Here is a 23,289-nt window from a genome sequence, read left to right as displayed (position 1 = left end):
TATTACTTAAATAATTAGAGATATTTTGGTAATCTTTAATTTCTACCAATTAAACTAATTTTTTATATCCAGCACATCAATCAAATCCTACACATATTCTCATAAATTTTACTCTTAAATCCACTCTCAATTACCCACAAATTCACTTAAAAAAACAACAAAAAAATTATCCTCAAATCCACTCATATTCATTCAAATCATCTCCTCCAAATCATCTCTCTCAAATTTTACCAAAAGAACACAACGTAAATGATTGTTTAGCCAAGGTATGCAATAACAAGTAAACAAAAAATACATAGTAAAATAAAATTTAACCAATTACACAATCCTTTACAATATATATATATATATATATATATATATATATATATATATATATATATATATATATATATATATATATATATATATATTTACTTCTTTTAAAGTTTCGAACCATTTTCTAAATTCAAATTAACCCTGTTTGGGCATATAGATATATGGTAGGGAGCAAAAGGAAACATGGAAGCCATGTGTATCTCCGTATTCATTATTATCTATTCTTAACTTTATTTGACAAATTAAGAATTGTCGTAGGTTATTTTGGTACTATTCAATACAAACTTTTGAAACATAAGTTGGAGAAATTGGCGTGATTAGTTAAGAAAAGAACAAGAGTAAAAATGACAAAACAGAAAGGAGTGATGATACTTTGTTCTAACAACAAAACACCCTCTCTCCAATTTATTTCACCCTGTAAAAGATTTTTTGTTAGCTTATAAAAAGAAGACAAAGTTGAAAGTTACAATAACTATTCCGCACATAGTTCTTATTCTAACTGAATTCATAAATTATTGTGAACAATACTGATATGGAAGATCCTGCTCTTCCAATAAGATATCAGTAATATCATAAGTCATACAAACAAACAAAGCATTCTTGTAGGATTGAAATCTCCGACAAAGACTTTGACCTAGTCGTGCAGAAACAATCGCAAGCATTTGATCATCTTCATTGCTTTCTCAGAATCGGGATGGAAGATATGATAAACATGATCTTCACCTTCCTCTTCAAACAGTTCCAGTTTTCCTTGCCACCCACTTTTTTTCACACCCTCCAAGTACCAAACTCCTCTATCCCTAATTTTATCCTCGCTAGCCACACACACAATAATCTTGGAACACCCAAGTCCATCCAAGCTTGGTGCCCCAGGAGCGAAGGGGTTCACCATGGGGTTATCAATGCCACCCGGTGCAGAAGGGTATACAAAGTCCCAAACTAAACAGAGGAAACCCTGTTTGTGCCCTGTAACTTCTTCGGATCCAATTGCCTCCGAACTGCAGAAGTAAGGATGGGAGTAAATAGCTCCTAATATTTTAACATCACAAGGTAAGGGTTCAGTCCCAGCACGCATGGCAATGTTGTGAACTATGTTCCCACCTGCACTGTCACCCCCGATGAAAACTCTTTGGAAATTACCGTGGGAAATCAGCCAAGGATCTTCATTGGTGGCGTTGTTTTGATTGGAATGGGACGCGACCCATTTGAGAGCGTCCCAGCAATCATGGTAACATGCGGGGAGAGGGTGCTCCGGGGCGAGCCTATACTCCACGGAAACTGCTATGACGTTTGTTTGGGAAACGAAGATGTTGAAGTAGCGGTGGTAGAGTTCGGAGAAAGCGGATTCAAAGAAGAATCCACCACCGTGAAAGTAGACCAAGATGGGAAACTTCTGAGGATGGTCTTGGTCAGTGGTTGGGGCTAGTTTGGGAAGGTAAATTCGAGCTGAAACAGGAGGGCTTTGAGAGATGACGATGTCTTTGGATGAGACCCCTGTTAGAGGGTCATCAATCGACGGTGGGACAAAGGGTGTTTCTCTTGGCCTTTCCACGGTGCCGTCACTGAAAACTCTGATATAGGTAGGTAGCTCTGCAACGATCTCTTTTGGGTTTGTGGAAGCCATGTGAACAGAGTAATTAGAAACAGAGGAGTTAGGGTTTTTTCTTCAGACAGAATACTAGTGGAGTTTTTATGAGTGATTAGCCTCACAACCATGTTTTCTTAAATAGTTGTTGATGTATGGGGTGATTGGGCATCACGGAATGGGGACATGTACATGGGTCCCACAACCATCTTTTATTTTTAATTTATGTGAAGATAGTTTTTTTTTAATCTCAAACCTTATATTTTTTTAATAAACTTCCATTTTTTATTTTAATTTTTGGTATTAATATATATTTTTTTAAAAACAGAGTTAAATATGTATTTAGTCTCTTAACTTGTGAAAATTGAAATTAGTCTCTTTTCAAAATTTTTGTCTAATTTAGTCTTCTAATTTTAGAAATGTATGAATTTAGTCTTTTTAACTAAATTTTTTTAATTTTATTTGATGTTTCAAACACGTTTCATGGAAGCATTTTGATTGTTTCATGAAACGTGATTAAAACATCAAACAAAATTAAAAAAAATTAGTTAAAAAGATTAATTTCATACATTTATAAAGTTGAGGGACTAAATTAGACCAAAATTTTAAAAAGAGACTAATTCTATTTTTCACTCAAAATTTAAGAAATAAAACATATTTAACTCTTATAAATATTATATTACGTATCTAAATCTTTTACCTTGACATTATTTTTTTAAAAAATATAAAAATATCATATTTACATATTTTTTTGATTATTTTATTTTTATACTTTGTAGCAGAATCAAACATACGGTAAAGATAAAACATAATCAGCTAATACCGTCAGATCATTTTTTTTTATTGCTAATACATGCTTTTTTAGAGCAATAATGCGATAATGTGCATTAGTTGAAAGAGAGAAATATAAAATATGAATGATTTGTTAGGTTGCTTTCACAAATGAGGTGAAATAATTTACTAAAATATATAAGAAATAAGTTAGAGATTAATAGATGTCACATCAATCAACATGGCGTGTTTTTTTGAAAGTATACAAAATTTGACAGAAAGGACGGCTGATAGAATTAAGTGGATTTTAAAATAAAGTTGTGTATTATTGAGTTGATTTAAAAGGGAAAGGAAGTGAATGATGTTAAATAAAAATAATTAATGAATTAAAAATGAAGACTATAAAATTGTTTTTTTAAGTTAAAAGTAATATGAAAATTTTTTGGACGAGTGAAAAATTTATTTAAACAAATGTTAGTCCATAATTTGAAAATAATAATAATAATGATAAAAGAATTAAATTTTTTGATATTAATTTTTACTATTTTCAAAATTATGTTCAAATGTTGTATTCTTTTTAATTAATGATAATTCAAAAAATAAATTTTTGAACATGAATCCTTACTATTTTATATAACACGTGAATTAGTCAACTAATTGATTTTTTTACCATTTATAAACACATGAAAATTAGTCATGGACTGGATTCTTTCTCATCCACAAGCAACATTCAATCATATGGTTGTTAATAATACATTATTAAAGATATAATAGTAAAATGACAGGTTATCTTTGTAAATTTTCACAACTTTAACTAGATTGAATTATAAGGATATTCTGAGAATTTTTGTCGCACTCATTATCAAATTAGCACATTCGAACATAAAAAAAATAAAAATAAAAATATCGATCCAAATCATAGACTCTTCTGTTGTCAATTTGTTTTTTCATTTCGTATTTCCATTAAGGCACGTTGTATTATATTTTGATATAATACTACTTTTAGAAATTGATGCTTATTTTAAAATATTTTTTACGTGTAATTGTTATGTGCCTATGAGGCCTTTAATTTCAATACTAATCATTCACAATTTTAATTCTTTATATTACTAAACTATTCGAATAATTTTTCTATTTACATTTTCACGTAGACAATTTTTACAGATATCTATTTTAGCTAAAATTACTTCGTTTGAACTTTTAATCTTAATTATAAGTTGGATTGAAAAGAATACACAACTAAAATCAGTGAACTTTCGGCAACTACAAACGGAAAGTCTCAATCGTGAAAATAGCTTCATTATCTTGAGGAACTTCTTTTATGGAAGACAAGACGTTTCATAAAAAGACAAAATGAATTATAAGAATAAGTAAAGCTGTAGTTTTTAAAGGTTCAATAATCCATATAAGTCTCATAATAACCATATAAGAAAGAGGAAAATATGTACCCAAACAAATACTCGATTACAAGATAATAAGCTTTTGATGGTCATATCAGATTATATTATTCAAGACATATTTGAAAATAACATAATTTAGAACATATCACTGGTATCCAATATAAGATATATGAATATAACATATAACTACTACTAATTTGACACGGTAATAAGTCAAATACATTTACTTTACATGGTATTATTTTATTAATTTGTAAAATAATGTTACGTGATTGACTGAATAAAGTTGTTAATGAGACTCACATCGAGTATCATTTGAATGTAAAAGTAAAAAACTGTGTAAAATTATTCTAAGATATATGACATACTTTTTTATCCATTCACAGAGTGCAAGGATAAAATGATAATAAAAGTGTAAATTTTTGTATTTTATTTTTAAAAAAAAGTAAAAGTAAAAAAAAAAAATAGTATCAAATAAATGTAAAAAATTTATATATGCCAAAAAATCATTTTTCTTCATTATATGTGACCTCGGATGAAAATTTAGCCAGGAGTGATATTAAGTAGAGGGAAAATATATCTTCAACAACTTTTTTTGACAATCTTTTTACAATTACTTATGTGACTACTTATATTGATCTCTTTTAGGGTGTGTTCTTTTGTAGTGATGGAAAAGAGATGATTTGGGGGAGATGATTTGAATAGATTTGAGTGGATTTAAAGGTAATTTTTTTTTTTGTTTTTTTGAGTGGATTTGTGGGTAATTGAGAGTGGATTTGAGAGTAAAGTTTATGAGAAGTAATGTAGGATTTGATTGATGCGATAAATTTAAAAAATTAGTTTAATTGGTAGAAATGAAAGATTACCAAAATACNCCTAGTTATTAAAGTAATATAAAATTATAATTATTAATGTTATAATTAGTAAAAGTTAAAAATTTTAATTGGTAAGAATTGAAGATTATTAAAATAAATTATTATAATATTATACATAATATTAAAATTTACTATAAAGAAAGAAAAAAATAAAAAATAAATTTTAAAATTTAATTATTATTATTATTATTATTATTATTATTTAATGCATGCAGGTTCGTTGTTTGAAATTTTGGTTCATTAGATTCTTAAAATTCATCAAATTTTGGAATAAATATTTTTACTTGAAATCAATCCAGTAAGTTATATTTTTAGAAGAGGGCAAAGATGGAATTTCACAGTAAATCCTTTCAAATCTTTGCATATCACCGGGTGATAAAAAAAGTGCCTATCGTGCAAATCGTTACAATTAATTACTCGCAATTCCCTCCAAACGAACATCATAATCTCGCAAATCATCTCTCGCTTTTTCCCTTTAACAGTGCAATCCACAGAAGCGAACACACCCTTAAATATACAAACCAATAAAATAGTGAGATATAATCTATATTATAAAAAAATTGTTAAAAAATGTTTTTAAAATATGACTGTTCTAAATAGAGTGACAATTATGTGCTCTGTGTCTGTGCAACAATTATGAAAAAAGTAATTGGGAGGAAAAATATATCTTTAACAATTTTTCTTAACAATATTTTTATAACAATTTTTCTTGACAATATTTTTATAACTATTTTTCTTAACAATATTTTTATAACTACTTATGTGACTGACGGCTTATATTGATCAGTTTTAAATATAAGAACCAATAAAATATTGAGACATAATCTATATTATAAAAAAATTATTAAAAAGTGTTTTTAAAATATCATTGTCTAAACAGAGTTGTACAAAATGTGAAGAGACGTGACAATTATGTGGTCTGTGTCTGTGCAACAATTATATACAAAAGAGTCTGCATCGCATCGTATATGTGGTCTGTGTCTCGGCAACAGCTATATACAAAAGAATTAAAATAGAAAAATAATAGGAAGAAGAAGAGATAGAGAATGGGGATGAAAGGAAGAATTGGAGAAAGGTAATAATGTAAGACAATATTTATTGAAGGTGATAAAACAGTTTTAGTACAGGCAGAAAATGGAGAAAATAAGAGTGAGTAGTGAGGTATTAAGCATCTAATTATTGACTAGAAAAGAAGCGATGAGTTTGATCAATTTGTTAGCGTTAGGAGAGTCTTGATTGAGGGCTGGTTGGAGGAGATGGTAAACATGATCCTCATTTTCCTGACGAAAGAATTGAATTTGACCTTGCCAGCCACTTTTCTTCACAGCCTCATAGTACCAAACTCCTCTGTCGCACAAACCGTCCTTTTCAGCAACGCAGATGAAGATTTTAGAACAAGCAAGTTGAGCCAGACTGGGAGCATCAGGAGCCAAAGGGTTAATGAAGGGATTATCGATCCCACCTGGTGCAGATGGGTACGCCAACTTCCAAACAAGATTGTAGAAGTTCTGCTCAATTCCGGTAACAGGCTCAGACCCAATGGGCTGTGAGCCATAAAAGTAAGGATGGGCCAGAACAGCGCCCAGTATTTTAACGTCTCCAGGCAAGGGCTGATGCCCAAGACGAAAGGCAAGAATGTTGTGGACTATATTGGCACCTGCACTGTCTCCTCCTATGAATACTCTGTTGAAGTCACCATGGTGAATGAGCCATGGCTCAGTGTTCTGTGTGGGGTATTTGGTAGAGTCAGAATGTGATGCGACCCATTTGAGAGCCTCCCAACAATCATCATAACCTGCAGGGAGAGCGTGCTCTGGGGCCAGTCTGTACTCCACGGAAACTACCATAACTTTTGCCTCAGAAACCAACTTCAGCAGATGGACGTCGTAGAGTTTGGAGAAGGTGGATTCGAAGAAGAAGCCACCCCCGTGAAAGTAGACGTAGATGGGAAGCTTCTCAGTCTGGGAATTAGAGATGTTTGGGAGGTAAATTCGTGCCGAAATTGGTTTTGGGGGTTTGTTTGAGATTGCAATGTCCTTGGACGACACTCCTGTGTTAGAGTTGTGCAGCGTCGGTGGCACAATCGGAAAATCGCGCGGCCGTTCAACGGTGCCATCACTGAAGACGCGAACCCACTCGGGTATCTCTGTAACGATTTGTTTAGCATTGGCATTGGTGGTGGTGGAAGCCATTTTTAACTCAAGTTGCGGAGATGGAAACTTGAAGAATGGTTGGATTGGAACCCTTGGCATTTATTTGTAGCTGCTATCCAACTTGGAATCGTATGCAAAACGAAAACGACTTTGACTAAGTTAAAACAATTTGCTCGTACTATTGGTTGGGTTAAGCGTTTTTTGTCGATCTTTGATCAAAAGTTATACCCAAGAGATAATCAGTCCAAACAATCCACCGCAAAATTGTTTATAAGTCCTCCATCATAAATCAATCAGATTTGTAACAGTGATACAATGAAACCACTAAAGGAAACAGCCACATTGTAATATAAAATACTAATAATTTAACTATTTATTTTATTTTTTGACATAAAATTTAAAATTATATATATATATATATATATATATATATATATATATATATATATATATATATATATATATATATATATTATTAAAGTGATTGTCAACTCGGTATATATATTATGGAAGTATCCAAGTTTTATTTTTCTCTTTCAAAACCAAAGTATAATACAAGTCACCTATCTTTCTTCCTTCGCGTAAGTACCATTATTAAGATGATTTGTTTTATCTCGACATACGTATAGATCATAATAGCACACGCATGAATAGAATTGATAGGCAATCAAAATTAGTTAAACATTTAATAATCAGTTTAAAGGGATTGGGTTATAATTAAATTGACTTAATCAAAATATATGAAAAAAATTATAAAGAGTCAAAGTTATATTTGTTTTACCAATTAGGTTTGAGTTAATTTTAATATTGAAGTATCTTTAACTGTTATTTGAACAAGAGAAAAATTATTTACTATAAACATTCCGTCCAAGATTATGGAATAAAAAAGTTATGTGGTGAAGAGTTTGGGGGAAGTTACTCTGAAATCCCTCTTCAAGGGTCATCATCTACGGTTCCTAGGTATTTGATCAAGCAAGATTTTGGATCTAGTACACAGGAAAGTTCAACCAATTGTTCATGCCGAAACAATTTACGGCCTTGGTCAGAATAATGATCTCAAAGAATCTTCCACTAAAACCCTTATAAGAAGCGAAAAGCCAGAAAAAATTTCAATCAGTTTCACTTATTAAAGAAACTTATCCCTTTCAAGCAGTCAGACAGGTGCGGTAGTGGTGCACAAAATACCGAATGCCTGCATGGCTACCCAAGCGTTCAGATGAAGTTGATTGGGAACGACGTTCAACTCCTGCAAGACTCTAGTTGAAATTCCACGAATAACACGTGCATAAATAAGTTAGTGAAGAAGCAAGAGTAAATAAAAAATGAAGCCCAACCTCAAAATTTTCCAACTGTGACATACTCGTTTGTTGCCTTGTATGTACTATATGTATCGACCAATACATATCGACTGCAATATTACAACTGATCATCTGGGCACAGAGGAAATTGATCAGTCACGATCAGAATCAACTAAACATCTAATTAGTCTAAACAAGTCAGTAATCAGGATAAAAAGGATTCGGCCATAATTAGGTTGACCCTAATCAAAAGTCAACGGAGAAAACTATAAATATAGGTCAAAAGTATGATCGTTGAAACTTTTACTATGCATTTATTACAATATTATTTGTTTTATAATCAAACTTGACCTAACTTTAGCATTAGAGCACCTTTAGCATATTAAGAGCCTTGCACCATCCAACGACAGAGGATGCACAATGTTACACATCCGGAGTGCCACTACCAACGTGATTCACAAGGTCTTGACACGATTCACGAGGCAACACACCATTCAATTACCATCAGTCATTTTTCTAAGGGGGAGTCGAGCGATAATAAACCTTTTTTCGCTTATAATCTTCACTCAAGCTTAAGGCTTGAGAGGTAATGACTTATTTCTACAGTCAAATCCAACAATATCTTAATTGTCGTATCCATAGAGATTTATCAAGAAAACTCAGAATTTGTCTCTAAATTTTAATGGAATAGTGTCAAAAGTTTGATTTTTAAAAGACAATTAAATTGAGCAATTAAATTGAAGTGATTCAAATATTAATTAAGCAACGATGTTGAATTTCATTTCCTCTTCATATACTGCATTATTATTAGTCTCATCATGCTTATTGAACCTTTGTACTTATTTCCTATTAGTACTCTTTCTTGTAGATTTAGGTTGATTCTTGAATCACTACAACCTAAGGATTTCAAACCCCAATGTAATTCCTTTATCCCTGACAGAATAAATCCTTGCTTTAATGTGCAAGAATTTTCTCACCCAACACATCCTCTTGATTTTTTGCGAGCCTCTAATAAGAGTGTGATAGTTTGATTGGACCTCAGTTGAGACTAGTTTTCCAACTCAATCCACACCCATGAGATTAAACAAAATAAATATAAGCAAACCTTAAACCATAAGATCAAAGATGAATAAAACATAATAAGATATAACAGTGCAGAGAATATGAGTTAATAAACCATAAACCATAAACATAATAACTTTACGAGCCTTCAAATTCATGCGGACATCAATTTTCATCTGTTTAAAAATGGGAGTATAGATATCCATCCAAGCTTTCTTGAGAGGGGTATAACGATGAGGTGGAACATTCACCTTGCGGAACCGAATCTGTCCATCAGACATCTCATGAGGCTTCAATGCCTCAAACTTTGGCTTCTGATGCTACAGTCTCAATTTCCATGGTAGAAGCTCTCTGATTCGACACCATTCTGTACCTGTTCAAAAAGCAAGCCAAAACAAGTTGATTTAAAACATACATAATGGCAAACAATTGTCTATTTCTCCACTTCTAGTTATGAGCAGCATAATTATCAATCACAAATAGTTCTCAATAGTTGTCTCCACTCATCGTCATAGGGGATGAAAGCCACGTCCTTGTAGCCCTAAAGAAAGATTCCCGCGGCGATGGTTTTTGGCCGGTTAATGAAAACGAGGTCGTGGGTTTTGAATACTTCTGCGGCCACATCAGCAGATGAAACAATGAGTGTGGGGACCTGCCCCAGCTATATAAGATGAGAGGGTCATGCTTGTGAGAGAGAGCTTGCAAGGAACGGTGCGGCAACAGGCCAAGCTGATAAAGATTTCCGGTGAAGGGTATTTAATTTCCCCAATTTAAAAACAGGTAATTTATTCTTTCGGCTGCCACGTCTGTAGCCCAACTCATTGCCACGACGACATCGTTAAAGGGATAGCCCAACTCATGTCACGACTTAAAGGGATAAGACTGAAGTGATATAATTTTCAGGAACTCAATATCTTTATTTTTTAAATTGGATAGTAAAGAAAAATTCAACTCTGGAAACAAGTAAGGATTTAAATCTAATTTTTATTTACATAAAAGAATAAATATTTATATTGCTAATATTTTATCCTCTTTTTAATCAAAATCTATTAAATTGTCAAAATAATATTAATTATTTATTTGAACGCAATAAATACATTATTTTAAAATATCATATTTGTCCATGACTTTTGAACATATTTCCCGATACCAAAACATACATATTTCAACAATCAGCTTGAAATGAAAAATAGGATTATATTCCAGATGGCATCTTACCTCTTATAGGATTGTATGCTTCTTAGCGTTTCTTTGTTTCAGTTTTTCTTTTTTTTATTTCTATTCCTTTTATAAAAATAAATGAAATGTTTTCACAGAGTTGCTGACTTGATGCATGATAGGAAAATTATTTAGAAGCATCAGAAACGTGCCTTCAACGTACGAATATTGAAATGAAGTATATTCGCAACAATAATTTAAAACAAATTTTCATGTCAAATGTCAGGATTTGACAGTCTGGTAGAAGTTACTCCAGCAGCACAATTTCCTTGCAGAAAACTATAATTTTGTCCATATATACATTGGGAAAAATATTTACACCTACCATCAGAGTTAACAATGGTCATTTCCTGAACGTAGTCATCTGAGAGAAGAACTGTTAAGTCATATAACCATCACATTGCATGAGATAAAAAATGTTCGTGAAGGTCATATTTGCTATATCTATGATAATGAAATTACAGACCAAGAGGGGCTTACACCTCGTTTAAAAATAAAAGAAGCACGACTCGGTCATTAGGTATTTCTTTTAGCCGAGTTGTATATCATAAACAGGAGACCCCTTCCTGGTACAACAAAAGGAATAACATCTACTACATTCTGTACAACACCATCGGTTAGAGGTCAAGAGTATAGAATGGGTGCATACTACAGTCGGTTGTTATGGGAGTTGGCCTTTGTAAGTGCTTTAACAAAGTAATTGCGGATCTCTGGTATTACACGCTGAATCAGAAGAGAGTGCCTGCAAACAATTAGTGTAAACAGAAACATAAGGTGAAGAATTAGTCAGCCAAAAAAAAAATGTCTTGATGCTGTATCCTGTTTATTTCAAACTATTTATAAAACACGATTGTGTATAAACAGAAGATGGCCATATATAAAAATACTAAATCCCTCGTATCTGGTCTGAATACGGTACAAGAAAAACAACCATACAAATAGACCTTCTACTTGCTGCTTGAATGTGGAATACATAGTCATCTACATCCCCCCACCCCTCGCCCAAAACCACAGTAAAACATTGTAGCACAGTATGTGGAATATCAATGTTTCCAAAGGACTCTTTCTTACTGATTTTTGGATATAACAGGCTTGAATATTTGCTATTTTCACCAGTGACACAGGGGGATATGACTGTTTAATTAAATCAAAACATTATGATGATAAAAAGAAAAAATAGATCAGTGACATTATTCAAGTCTAAAGATCCAAATTTCCTTTTAAGTCAACAACATTCTTCGCGAAACAGCACGCACAAACAACAGTACTAAACCAGATGACCAAGTTCTTATACACAGCTATTAAGACATTATAGAGGTAAGAAAACGCCCACAAGATGTAAAGACAGTAAATTAAGAAATCAGATCAATACCCTGGCCTTGCACTCAATTTATCAAATTGCTCCAAGATAAAAAGGATGCATGCATGCCTCAGTGGTATTGCATTGAAGGCTTCTGAAAGCTCGTACATACTTGAAACATTCTCCAGTGATATATCCTGTGACAAAAAACATGGGGTAACAAGGAGCCCACTTTCAAGTCTAATGTTTAGTACAAGAAAACATACATATATAAAACTGATTTTCCTAGCTCACCTGTGCAATTGTGTATTCACAGAGTCTCTTAAGTCCTTCCAAAAGATATTGATCAGCTGCTCGAAGAAGATCTTGAGCAATATCCAGAGTGACATCAACTGATCCACAATACACAAATCTGGATAGATATCAAACAAACAATAAGATATAAGATGCCAGAAATTATTACAAGCATTCACAGACCAACTTTAATAAATCACAAGACTACAGAATTTAGTAGACCTCATCATCAACTCAAAAACTTCCCATCTAATATTTGGAATCTCTATGTCTCTTGCCTCCTTCTCCTGGCATGCAATAAAACACATGTTTACATACCACTTTATGCTTCAAATTAAAATATATATTTTGGTAATTACTTACTTAATATTATATCCATCGTTCAAATCAGCAGTAAAAACCATAGATGATAAATAAATACCTCATGAAACCAAGTGGAGTCAACAAAGGAGTAACTTTTATGACTAACAGTCTTGTTTTGTAATAATGTAAAGGAATTACAAGAATTGTTTCTTGTGATAACATACTTATTTGGTGTGGCTTTAGAGGTGAGGAGAAGGAGAAAGATTATTCATGCGTGAAGCTGAATATAATAAACTCACCCTGTAACCCCCGTCAAACATTGCACGAAATGCATCTGAAGATGCAAGTAGACAAATTCTATGTGCATAAAATTGTTTGCCTGCAACGAAGAACAAAGATCACCAAGTTCACTACACGGGTCAACTGAAGCTACAACACATCTTAGGGAAGGTAGTTTTTCAAGCTACAATTTTAAGAATGAAACAGTGAGATCAACCTTCAACCAAAAATGTAACGTCAGACAATGTAGCATTGTTCACGTACTGCTCTCCTAAATATACCTGCAAGATAAATAGTAGTTGATCATAAACATACCAGCTTTTAGAAAAGCTCATTCCAGAACTATTTAGACAAGGTAGAGTGAAGAGGGAACTTGGCATCAGGATTCTTATGCAAGTGGCAAGCATGTAAAACAGCAAGCATTGATCAAGATGACTGCTGGCTGTTAGATCATTAGATGCTCGTTATATTCAATGGACCACGTATTTATTAGTCATTTTATTGGTCATCATAAAATATCTTTTAGAGAAAACAAACAAGAGGAACAAACTGAAATTTTATGGTTTCTGCTCACTTCAAATAAGAGCACAGAATTATTTATAGGGCCGTTTACAACAAAAGCTATTGTTAATAATAGCTAACAGCTGTACAAACTAACTATTATTTATTCAGTCTAACAATATCATATACAAATAATATAAATCTATTATTATTGTTATCAGCTGTACAAACTAACCAGGGTTTAAAGAAATTTTAAATAAAAAGTATTTCTAAACACATGTTACATTCATATAAGCAAATTAGATAACTACCTAATTGAGTGCGTATACAAAGTGTGTATAAAGTTCTTACCTGTAAAGAAATTTTAAACATATAACAGCGGATGCAACAACAAATTCACAGACCATTAAAGGAAAGTTGAAGGAAAAATAAAACTTGTGAAAACATGATTTTATAATTAAATTCTATGCAGTGAAATTGTGAAAACTGATGATAAGCCAACTGGATTTACCTGTGGCGTTGGAGAAAGAGGAGGAGCATCAACAGGAGACAAGGTCGATGCTTTATTGGCCAACTTGCATAAAGCCACGGCCCCATCAAGTTGCTGCTTAGAGCTAGATGATCCAAGAAGCCCTATAAGCAACTCAAGACCTGCATGGACAGATGATCAACTTGAAAACAAATACAAAAAGGAGTTTGTAAAACAATAAACAATGAGAACCAAACCCATGAAAAAAATTTACTAAGATACATACCATAGTGATCAATAAAAATTTTTCTCTGATCATCTGCAGAACAAAGATGCGCAAGAGCTAAAGCAACTCGCCTTTGACAACCTTTTTCTGAAACTCGCATAAGATATAACAAATGGTTCAAAACCTATAAAAAGGAAAAACATCACATTATAAATTTGAATACTATAAAACTGGCAATCAATATAGCAGTCAGTAGAGCCCCCATCATTTTAAAGATATCAAGTATTAACAACCAAAAGCAGAAAGTATCATGAATATGACATTTTACCCGGCCCTGAATCTTCTCCTCTAATCTTTTCAACGTCTTGGCAACACAATCTTTAGTTGCCTGCGATAAAAATCAATTCCATAAAGGTCTATATTGGTCTTAAGATAAATCTATTTCCCTTCAATTACAAATATTCAAATGAAATCACGAAGTATTTTAATTTTTTATAGTAAAGGCACCAAAGGGTGAAAGCGAAAACTGCAAATCAAACCTACAGTATGTAGTAAAGAGAAAGCTTACTTGAACAATAAATTCTCCATCTTGCAGCCTCTGAACTCCACCTACCCTAATGAAATCGGACACATTATCCTATGGGACAAAATAAAATAAATAACCCCAAAAACAGAGAATAGTTAATTAACTTAAGTCTCAAAGTAACAAGCTTTTTAAGCAATTAAGACAGAAAATCTTCATTTCAAACAAATTCAGTTTGTATCATACCTCATTGTCTGCAAGGCCGTATAAAGCAAAAGCAGCATTATGTTGCAAAGACCCATTTTTTGAGTCAAGAAGCTTGAGCAATGGCACTAAGCCACCATTGTGAGCAATACCAGCTTGGTTATGTGTGTCCTGAAATCAACAAAAAAATGTATATTTATATTCAACCAAAAGAAATGCATATGTTGTTAAGAAGAAACAGAAATTCAACATGTAAATGGACACAGGTGCATAGTAGCTTTATATAAAAAGGTGTGATAAATCATTAAGATGATTTCCATTCTCAGAGATCAGCCACATATAACTATACGAGAATTAATGAGAACATGGAAATACACCGAATGTGTTACAGATCAAAATACTATCCTGCACAGAAAGATGCTACTAACTTATTTCCAGGATATAATGGAACGTTATATTCAAACTAATGCAAGTAAATTATAAACGGAAAAAAGGAAAAAAAAAAAAAAAGGGAATAACCTGGGCTAATCTTCCCAACGCAAATGCTGACATTTCCCTGAGTTGTACATCAGATGACTGAAGCATTTCTATCAATGGTTGGACAGCACCTCTCTGTACAATGTGAACCTAAAATCAAGCAGCACAGACAGTAAACACTAAGGTCAAAAGAAAATGATATAGGATACATAATAAGAGAAGCAACTATACTGTTCAGTACTCTATTACCATCAATCTTATTTAACAAGAAATAAATAATACAAAACAATCAAATTGGAAATAGGATTGTCACCAAACGATTGCTTCAACTAAAGTTCAGTTATGAATTGTTTCTTATCTCCCCCTCCTCACCATTCAGGCATACAAGTATAAAAGGGGACTATTTATGTGTGTGTGTGTGTGTGTAATATTAAGCAATTTAAACTTGATAACTGGAGTTATCCACCCAATTCAAGTTTTACTTTTGTCCTTTACATTCTGAAGCTTATGCTTACCTTACAGTCTGAATCAGTTGCTGCAAATTGTCCAAGTAACAGGGCTGCTTCTCTCTGGCTTTCAGAGCAGCAGGAACTGTTAAATAAAGTATAGCATTATATTAGTTAAACGGAAGCTTTCAGGGAACACATTTGATAGAATATTATTGCCATAAAAAAATGGCCACATAATAATAATAAAACATGTTCAGGGTAGAGAGGGAAGGGGCAGTGCAGTTTATCAGTATCCAGAATTGAGGATAAACCTAAGTAATCCAATGACTGGCTGTAAAGCTCCAGCGAGAAGAACTTCTTTCTTTATATTAGGTGAAGAGTGCACTAGATTTCCAATCACACCAACCTGGTATATCAAATTCATAGCATGTGCCACATAAGATACGTGCAAAGATATAGCTGAAAATTATTGCAAAAGTCTTGCATTTATTGTTAAAATTTGTTATCCTCACCGCTTCATAATGAACAGCAGCATCTTCAGAACGTAGCATTAAAATCAAAGTTGGGAGAGCATTGCATTCAACAATCTGGAAAATCATCATGTTGTGTGACTTGTTTGTAAAATATCCAAACCACAACTTCCAGCAAAAACTTACCTGATTTTTATTTTCATCATTTTTAAAAGCAAGAGTTCGTAGTGCACCAGCAGCTGCTCTTTGTACCTTTGCATCGGCAAAATCAAGCAAATGAACAAGTGGTGGAATTCCACCTTCCATCCTACAGTCCAAATCAAGATAATATTGAGGACAAATCCAAAATAAATTTTAAATATGATAACCTTAGAAGAAGGCAAAACCTGACACGGGTTTTAATGCTGCTGTTTTCATGAGCAAGATTAGTAATAGCATCTGCAGCCCTGCGAATGAGACTATTAATAGCACGAGATGTTAAGCCATCCTTGTGCCTCTTTAAAAGATCAACAAGATGTATTAAGGCACCACTGTCAACAATGAGCTGTTGATGCTCTGGCTGTAGAAAGCATTTCAAATAAAATAGCAGTTTAGCAATTATATTCTTTTTAACAGATAAAAGAAATATGTCAGAAGAGAAAAGGAAGAAAAGTACAAGTAAATCCAAAAATATATGTCATATAAATACACAATTCAAACTCCCCTTAAACATGACGCAGTCATTAGTCCTAGTCACTGAACGTGTTGGCCTTCACCATAGTTACAAAAAAGAAGATGGACAATGCTTCTATATTCACATCCTACAACCAACACTAAATTAATCTTATGATTGACAACCGGATACATAAATTTCCCTTTAGAAATCAGCAGTATCGCACACACTTCCTAAAGTTCCAAACAAAAATTATGGACCTAGTAGACCAGACTGGCTTTCAATGGTGGATCTCCATCAGGACCAAATGGAACAGTCTCCCCATCCCCCTTCTCCAAATTTATTTGTTTGTCTAATCTATGCGAGACATTTACTTTAATTAAGAATTTCTCAAGAATTCAACCCACCACCAATTGACGATCTATTAAACAAAGTGGTTTTTGTACCAAGTACAATGTTGAAGAACATCTCCATTCCTTACTTCTAACCTTCATCCAATATATTGAATTTCATTCAATTAGTGATCATTTAAATTTTTTAAACAAGTTTTCATCCAATACTTAAATAAGTATCCAAAATTCAGAAGTAATATCGTAAAATTAGCAGATCCCTCAGTTTTCAAGAATTGGTACATCCTCTTTCCCCCACTAACTAGCTTATCCAGATAAATCCTATAATTTTTGTTCTCTCAAAATCTTCAGCCAAGTTCCACCACCGCTGACTACCAAGAAAACAATATAGAAGAAAACAATATAGAAAGGATAAATTTTTTGTAGACTACATGATTCAACCAGCTTTGAGACAAACAGATTGCATAAAGACAAACTCAATCCTTTGTAAATAAACGATTCCTACCAACCAGCAGGTAATTAACTCAATATGGACTCTCATTCATGTAAGACTTTTTTTTATCTCTTTTAGTCAACACTTTTGGAAAAATAAAATTAAAAATTCAAACTTAGATGCACTGTAATCACATGTTATATTTTAATTAATTTAATTAAAAAATTAAAACTGACATCCCAAGCCCAAACACAGTTTGTCTCGTGGTAGAACATAAAGACAACAGTTACTAAAAGTAAAAAAGAAACCAAGGACAATGTCGTTTAGAATTAGGGTTTTGAATGGATCATCTCCCTACTGACCCACAAAAAAGATGCACCACCATGAGAGCAGGACACTGAACTGAAGCACTGAAGTTGCAGGTTTGGAGGTGCAGCAACATCCGATTTTGTGATTAACTACCATGAGTGGATTTGCTGGCTCCGAGGTGTGATTCAACAGCAAATCACGAGTCTTAAGATTCTAGCCATATTCATGTGCCATGCACAAAAACAACCCACGGTACCACATCGCAATGAATCGTGCAATAAAAACAAACACTCAATCAAACCCTCATTATAAGGTTCATTTTAGAAGGCACACTGGTAACATTTTTCAAAAAGTTCAGCTAAATTAATTACTTTAATTGGTATGTGATAACGCTAATAAAAGACAAGAAAGTACTATGCTATACTCACTAATTAAGAATCTTAGTTAAGTTGATTTAATGTTCTTAATTTCATAAAACAAATACATCCTTTAAATTCCCACCAGTCATATTTATTGGAAATTGGTGCCCAAGTTTAAATGTAAGGATATTTTTTAAATGATAACATTAAATAAAATTGAGATAATTGAAATTTACTTATATTTAAGGCCTTTAAACATAATCGAAGGGAGTATTTAGCAAACCCAACCTACAAATTACACCATCAGGCATGATCTTTAACACTGTCTCTATTATTACTCCCTTAGTTTCTTTTTGGACATTCTTTGGATAACCCAACAAATGCATATTTTTTAACCTGAATAAAATATTTATTCTTATTTCTATATCACTATAAATGCATATATGTAAACTAATTAAATATTATGTGGGAGATAAGAGTATAAATGACAAAAAAATAATTACTATTGCGTTGAACTTCGAATTTTCAGTTAAATATAAACAAAAGAAAAAAAAGGTTTTCACAACCGCAACACTTGAAGTATTATATGACTCGCACCATTAAACAAAAAAAAAATGGAACAGCATTCCGTGTTAAAATGCATAAATAAATAAACAACACTCAAAAGCGAATTCAACATTACAAAACTTGAAATCAAGCTACAACCAAAATTACACTCATAATTCCAAATTTGCAGAACACGAAGAATCATCTATCCAAATTATGGAGTGCCAAACTAAAACAAGCTAAGACCTACGAAGCGTAGACGATTAAATATGGAATGAAATCGAAACTAACAGTTAGAGAAAATGAAATCACCTTGACGGCAAGAAGCCCCAATGCGAAAGCACTCCCCTTCTCAACCTCGTGCTCGAATGGCAATGGCTTCTGGACACGGTCAATCAGAGGCGGCGCCTGAAGATGCTTCACCAAAGCAGGAATCGCGCCTCCTTCAACAATCAGGTTCACCACTTCCTCTGCAAACACAACCAACACCAATCGATTTATACACACGGACATGCAACCGACACGAGGAAACACAGAAGAAGAAACAGCACACCGCAACCGCAATCCAAACGAACGCAGCGACACACGGCGAGATCGGAGGCATCGATTTACCATTCTTCGCGAGATCGGCGAGCGCGTGAGTAGCGCGTTTGGCCGCGGATCGATCCGCTTCGTTCCACGTGAAACTCGACTCGAGGATGCTCACCTGTTCTCCAACGTCGCAGAGGAGCGCCGCTCGCTCGGCGGCAGTGGACGGCGCCACCGAGATCTGCCTCTCGTCGTGCTGTTCCTCGTCGAGCTTCCGCTTTTGTCCCTTCCTCTGGGAAAGACTCTGATCCTGGCGCCTCTGGAGCTCCATGAACGAGAGAAAAAGCAAAGAAGGTTCTGAGAACAGAGTGTTTGCTCTGTCTGGTGCGAGAAAGAGAGGAGGGGGTGAGAAATGCAATTGGAGATTTGAACGGATGACATGTAGAAGGGGTATTTTGGGAAATGTAAAGTAACAATGAATAAAAGAAAAAAGAAAAAAGAGCACGCACACTCACTTTGAGAACAGTAGTGTCTGGCTTTGAACCAGCCACATCATTTAGGGTCTGGATTGGGGGCAAAGCCGAACACTCAACAATACACTTTTTTTTTTTCAAGTAAGAAAAATCAGCAGACATTTTTATAATAATCAATTAAAACGAAGCTGCCTTATCGGTGTTTAGTTTTAAAGAATAAAAATAACTAAATTAAATAATACTTTATTCAGTTAAAATCTCCTTTGGAACTATGAAAATCGCTAATAAATATACGACAATCAATTGTTAGACATTGGATCAATGCTATAAAACTTTGAGAAACTTATACGCTCAACAGATTCTGGATCACTAATTCAATATTTAAATACTTGCTGAACACGTGTGAATACACATACATAAAATATACAAAATAGGCAAACAAAAAATATTTAAAATATGTGCAGATAAATTTCTTTACAAATTCTCTCAAAATTAAAAATAAATTAAAATAAACAAACTAAAAATTATTTAAATATACATTTAAATTATTTTTTAATTAAATCAATGTAAAAGAGCTTTTTAAAAAAAGTAATTTATATATTGTTTCATGTAAATTTTGTAGGACGAGAGACTAACCTAACACGCGCGTCTTTGACTTTTTGATCATCTGAATAGTTCGCTTTTCTATGGTCTGGACCATTCACTCTCTTTTAGTGGACTTGAATCTTTGACCGAGGGGGAGATAAATAGTAGAATAATCTCGGTTCTTAATTGAATAAGTGAAAGGTAAATAAGGTTTCTATAGAGAGTGAATCGAGTGTGAGCGAAACTGGCTTTTAGCCTTAGTCATGTATTTATTAGTTATCACAAGCCAAAGAAAATATAAACAGAATTATGAACAAATTTATCGGTTGCTCATAAACAACTTTATTAATATTTAATAAGATATTCTTGATTATTTTGCCCTCAATATATTTTAATAAGATGTCTTTGATCCTGCTGGACTACTAGTCCAATAATAAACGTTGGGCCAATTATAACCCAACATAAATATGATGTTATACATAGTGGATTGACTGTTTTTTTTAACAGTTCGTCCCAGACATCATATACATAAATTAAGTAAAAACTTTTTTGTTTTGTTTTTTCATTCCGTTCTTTTGGTGAAATTTTTTATTGAAAGGTACCATGTTACATCTTTGATAGATCCGTGTCGTGCAATGGTGTAAGTAAAATTAACCTAAGTTATCGAGCATAAGATTTGATCCTTGTGAACTTTGATTTTATTTTATTCTGTGACAAAAGAGTGAGGGGCATGTCGGATTCAATTTCAGAATTGTATTGATAGTCAATTATTTTGGTCATGAAAATCAATTTTGAGGTGGGTGTTTGAAATAAATAATTGACTAATAGTTTTGTAAATTAGTTATAGTGTGCTGATAGACATGTGTGATCATCAGTTATCATCATTACACACAAATTTTGACTCGTTAGGATAGACTTTAACCATTGCACATCGCTTATATATTGTAATTTGGGTTTATCTCTAGTCGATGGGCTTACAACAGTTGTTTTGGAGAGAAATAAGAAGTATGAAATTAGAAATAAATTCTTCAACTAACTTTTAATAAAAAAGTTAAAAAACTTAATCAAACAGTAAAGAAATTGTTGCAAAATAAAAACTAGCTATTGGAAAGCTGTGACTCTATCCTTCTGTCAATGAAATAAACTTTGAAATATATGATTCGCTAATAGGTGAACTGTTATAATTTTAAGTAGTTAGAATTTTTATTAAAAAAATATCCGAATTAAACATATAAATAAAATCAAATTGATTTTAATTTAATATTTGACTCTATTTCTACTAACTGGATTTAGTCTCTGGCAAGAGGTTTGACTGCTAAGGCATCAATTTTCAACTTTACAATTATTTGTTGATTCTATATTGTAATTTGATTGCATAGGCCTCCTTTGAGGGCAGTAGTAATCCTTGCTTCTTTTAAATATTTCACTTTTCTGTTGTACACGTTCCTTGCTTTCTTGTTTTTAATGATTATGTTTGGTTCATACGTAAAAAAAATAAAAATTAAAGCTTTTAATAATTGTCTATGTTAATTGATTTAATTTCTAAAATTATTTAACAAAAACTAATTATTTTTCATAAAAGTTTTGTTTTGTTTGGTGCAAAGGTACTTACTGTATATTTTTAAAAAATCAAATGTAGCTTTGTCTCGAGGATAAAATATAAAATATATATATCGAAGCGTAAAATGAACTATTAAAATGAATACATTTATAACCACAAATTACACACATTGATAGAGTAAGAAGTTTTCAAGAATAACAAAGTACATATTTATGAACAATGAGAATGTATATAATAAAGAAATAACCAGATACAAGATGTAGGAAAATATAGTGGCAAATATACTTAGAAATATTTGAAGTTGGATGTACATTAAAGTATTTTAAAAGAAAAACGGAGGAAATGTTAATCTAAGACGAGTCTATAAATTCAATTTTGCATAGCAAATTGCTTCCCAACAAAAAATATGATAACAAAGATAAAGAGAAGAAGATATTCGCTTCCGTCTAATTAAAAAATAAAGGTGTGAATTACGGTTCACCAATTTTGCACTCATAAAACAATTTAAATTTTTAGAGTCGTAGATAACATACTAATCACATTCTAACATTTCTTATTTATAACTGTAAGTTAGTTTAACTATTTATTATTTTAACCATCTTTTTTAATTATTACGTGTTATTAAAATTATGAACTTGGTTGTGAAAAAAGAATCACAATTTAACGTCATATTTTCGAAGAAGTTCATCTTAGAATCCTCTCTTATTTAACAAATGTAGTCGTTCAAGTTTTGAGGACTTACTTTTCAACATTTTTATTTATTGAAATTCGTCATTTACAAGTTCTTTGTGAGAGTTACTTAAGAGAAATCTATCTATAACATATTCTTAACATATATTACAAAGAAAATCAACTCTCCCACTTTAACAGTAAAATGTTATTAATTTTAAGTGAAACTTTTACACTCCTTGTTTTATATTTATCATTGTTTTTTTTTTGTTGAATTTTAAAATTAATGTTAATTTCTCGTAAGTTTTATAATCTCATGTCTTATCTTACAAATAAATGTCAATGTTAATTATGTGAAAACTTTACAAGGAACTTCCATGTACTATAAAAAAAATACATCATTCTTCTTTTTACACACACCTTTTAAGTTTAAAAAATAGTACAAAATCTTCTTTAAGTGTTAAACACATGAAATTATTTTCATATCAAACATGTATCTCTTTAAAAGGTCTAGGAATTAGAGTATAATTTACTATTTATTTTTATCTTTTGTAAATTTTAATTTTAAAGAGGTCCTTGATATTTTTAAACTTAAACATAGTTCACTAATTATAAAGTTAATGTCCTTATACAAAGTAAACACATCCAG

General features: G+C 32.4%; 2 protein-coding genes and 1 pseudogene across 2 annotated transcripts; all 3 read right to left on the bottom strand.

Moving 5' to 3' along the window:
* Positions 1 to 663: 663 nt before the first annotated feature.
* LOC106780412 lies at positions 664 to 7,370 on the bottom strand (annotated as a pseudogene).
* Positions 7,371 to 8,017: 647 nt separating this feature from the next.
* Positions 8,018 to 10,522, bottom strand: LOC106780394. The gene is made up of 3 exons (XM_022776978.1): positions 9,609 to 10,522; positions 8,437 to 8,532; positions 8,018 to 8,358 (listed from the first exon to the last, which is right to left on the bottom strand). Exons 1-3 carry the CDS (start codon positions 9,741 to 9,743, stop codon positions 8,248 to 8,250), a joined length of 342 nt encoding a protein of 113 aa, XP_022632699.1. The 5' UTR covers positions 9,744 to 10,522; the 3' UTR covers positions 8,018 to 8,247.
* Positions 10,523 to 10,887: 365 nt separating this feature from the next.
* Positions 10,888 to 19,796, bottom strand: LOC106780407 (ARM REPEAT PROTEIN INTERACTING WITH ABF2). Its single transcript, XM_014668695.2, has 19 exons — positions 19,437 to 19,796; positions 19,137 to 19,294; positions 16,562 to 16,734; positions 16,362 to 16,482; positions 16,218 to 16,292; positions 16,017 to 16,111; positions 15,772 to 15,847; positions 15,299 to 15,406; positions 14,822 to 14,950; positions 14,621 to 14,689; positions 14,381 to 14,440; positions 14,113 to 14,236; positions 13,869 to 14,008; positions 13,074 to 13,137; positions 12,877 to 12,956; positions 12,497 to 12,561; positions 12,275 to 12,392; positions 12,053 to 12,177; positions 10,888 to 11,422 (listed from the first exon to the last, which is right to left on the bottom strand). Exons 1-19 carry the CDS (start codon positions 19,681 to 19,683, stop codon positions 11,329 to 11,331), a joined length of 2,121 nt encoding a protein of 706 aa, XP_014524181.1. The 5' UTR covers positions 19,684 to 19,796; the 3' UTR covers positions 10,888 to 11,328.
* Between the last annotated feature and the right edge of the window lie 3,493 nt (positions 19,797 to 23,289).

The sequence above is a fragment of the Vigna radiata genome, unplaced genomic scaffold, assembly GCF_000741045.1.
Source record: "Vigna radiata var. radiata cultivar VC1973A unplaced genomic scaffold, Vradiata_ver6 scaffold_315, whole genome shotgun sequence".
Classification (NCBI taxonomy): domain Eukaryota; kingdom Viridiplantae; phylum Streptophyta; class Magnoliopsida; order Fabales; family Fabaceae; genus Vigna; species Vigna radiata.
This window is presented reverse-complemented; position numbering and strand designations above follow the sequence as displayed.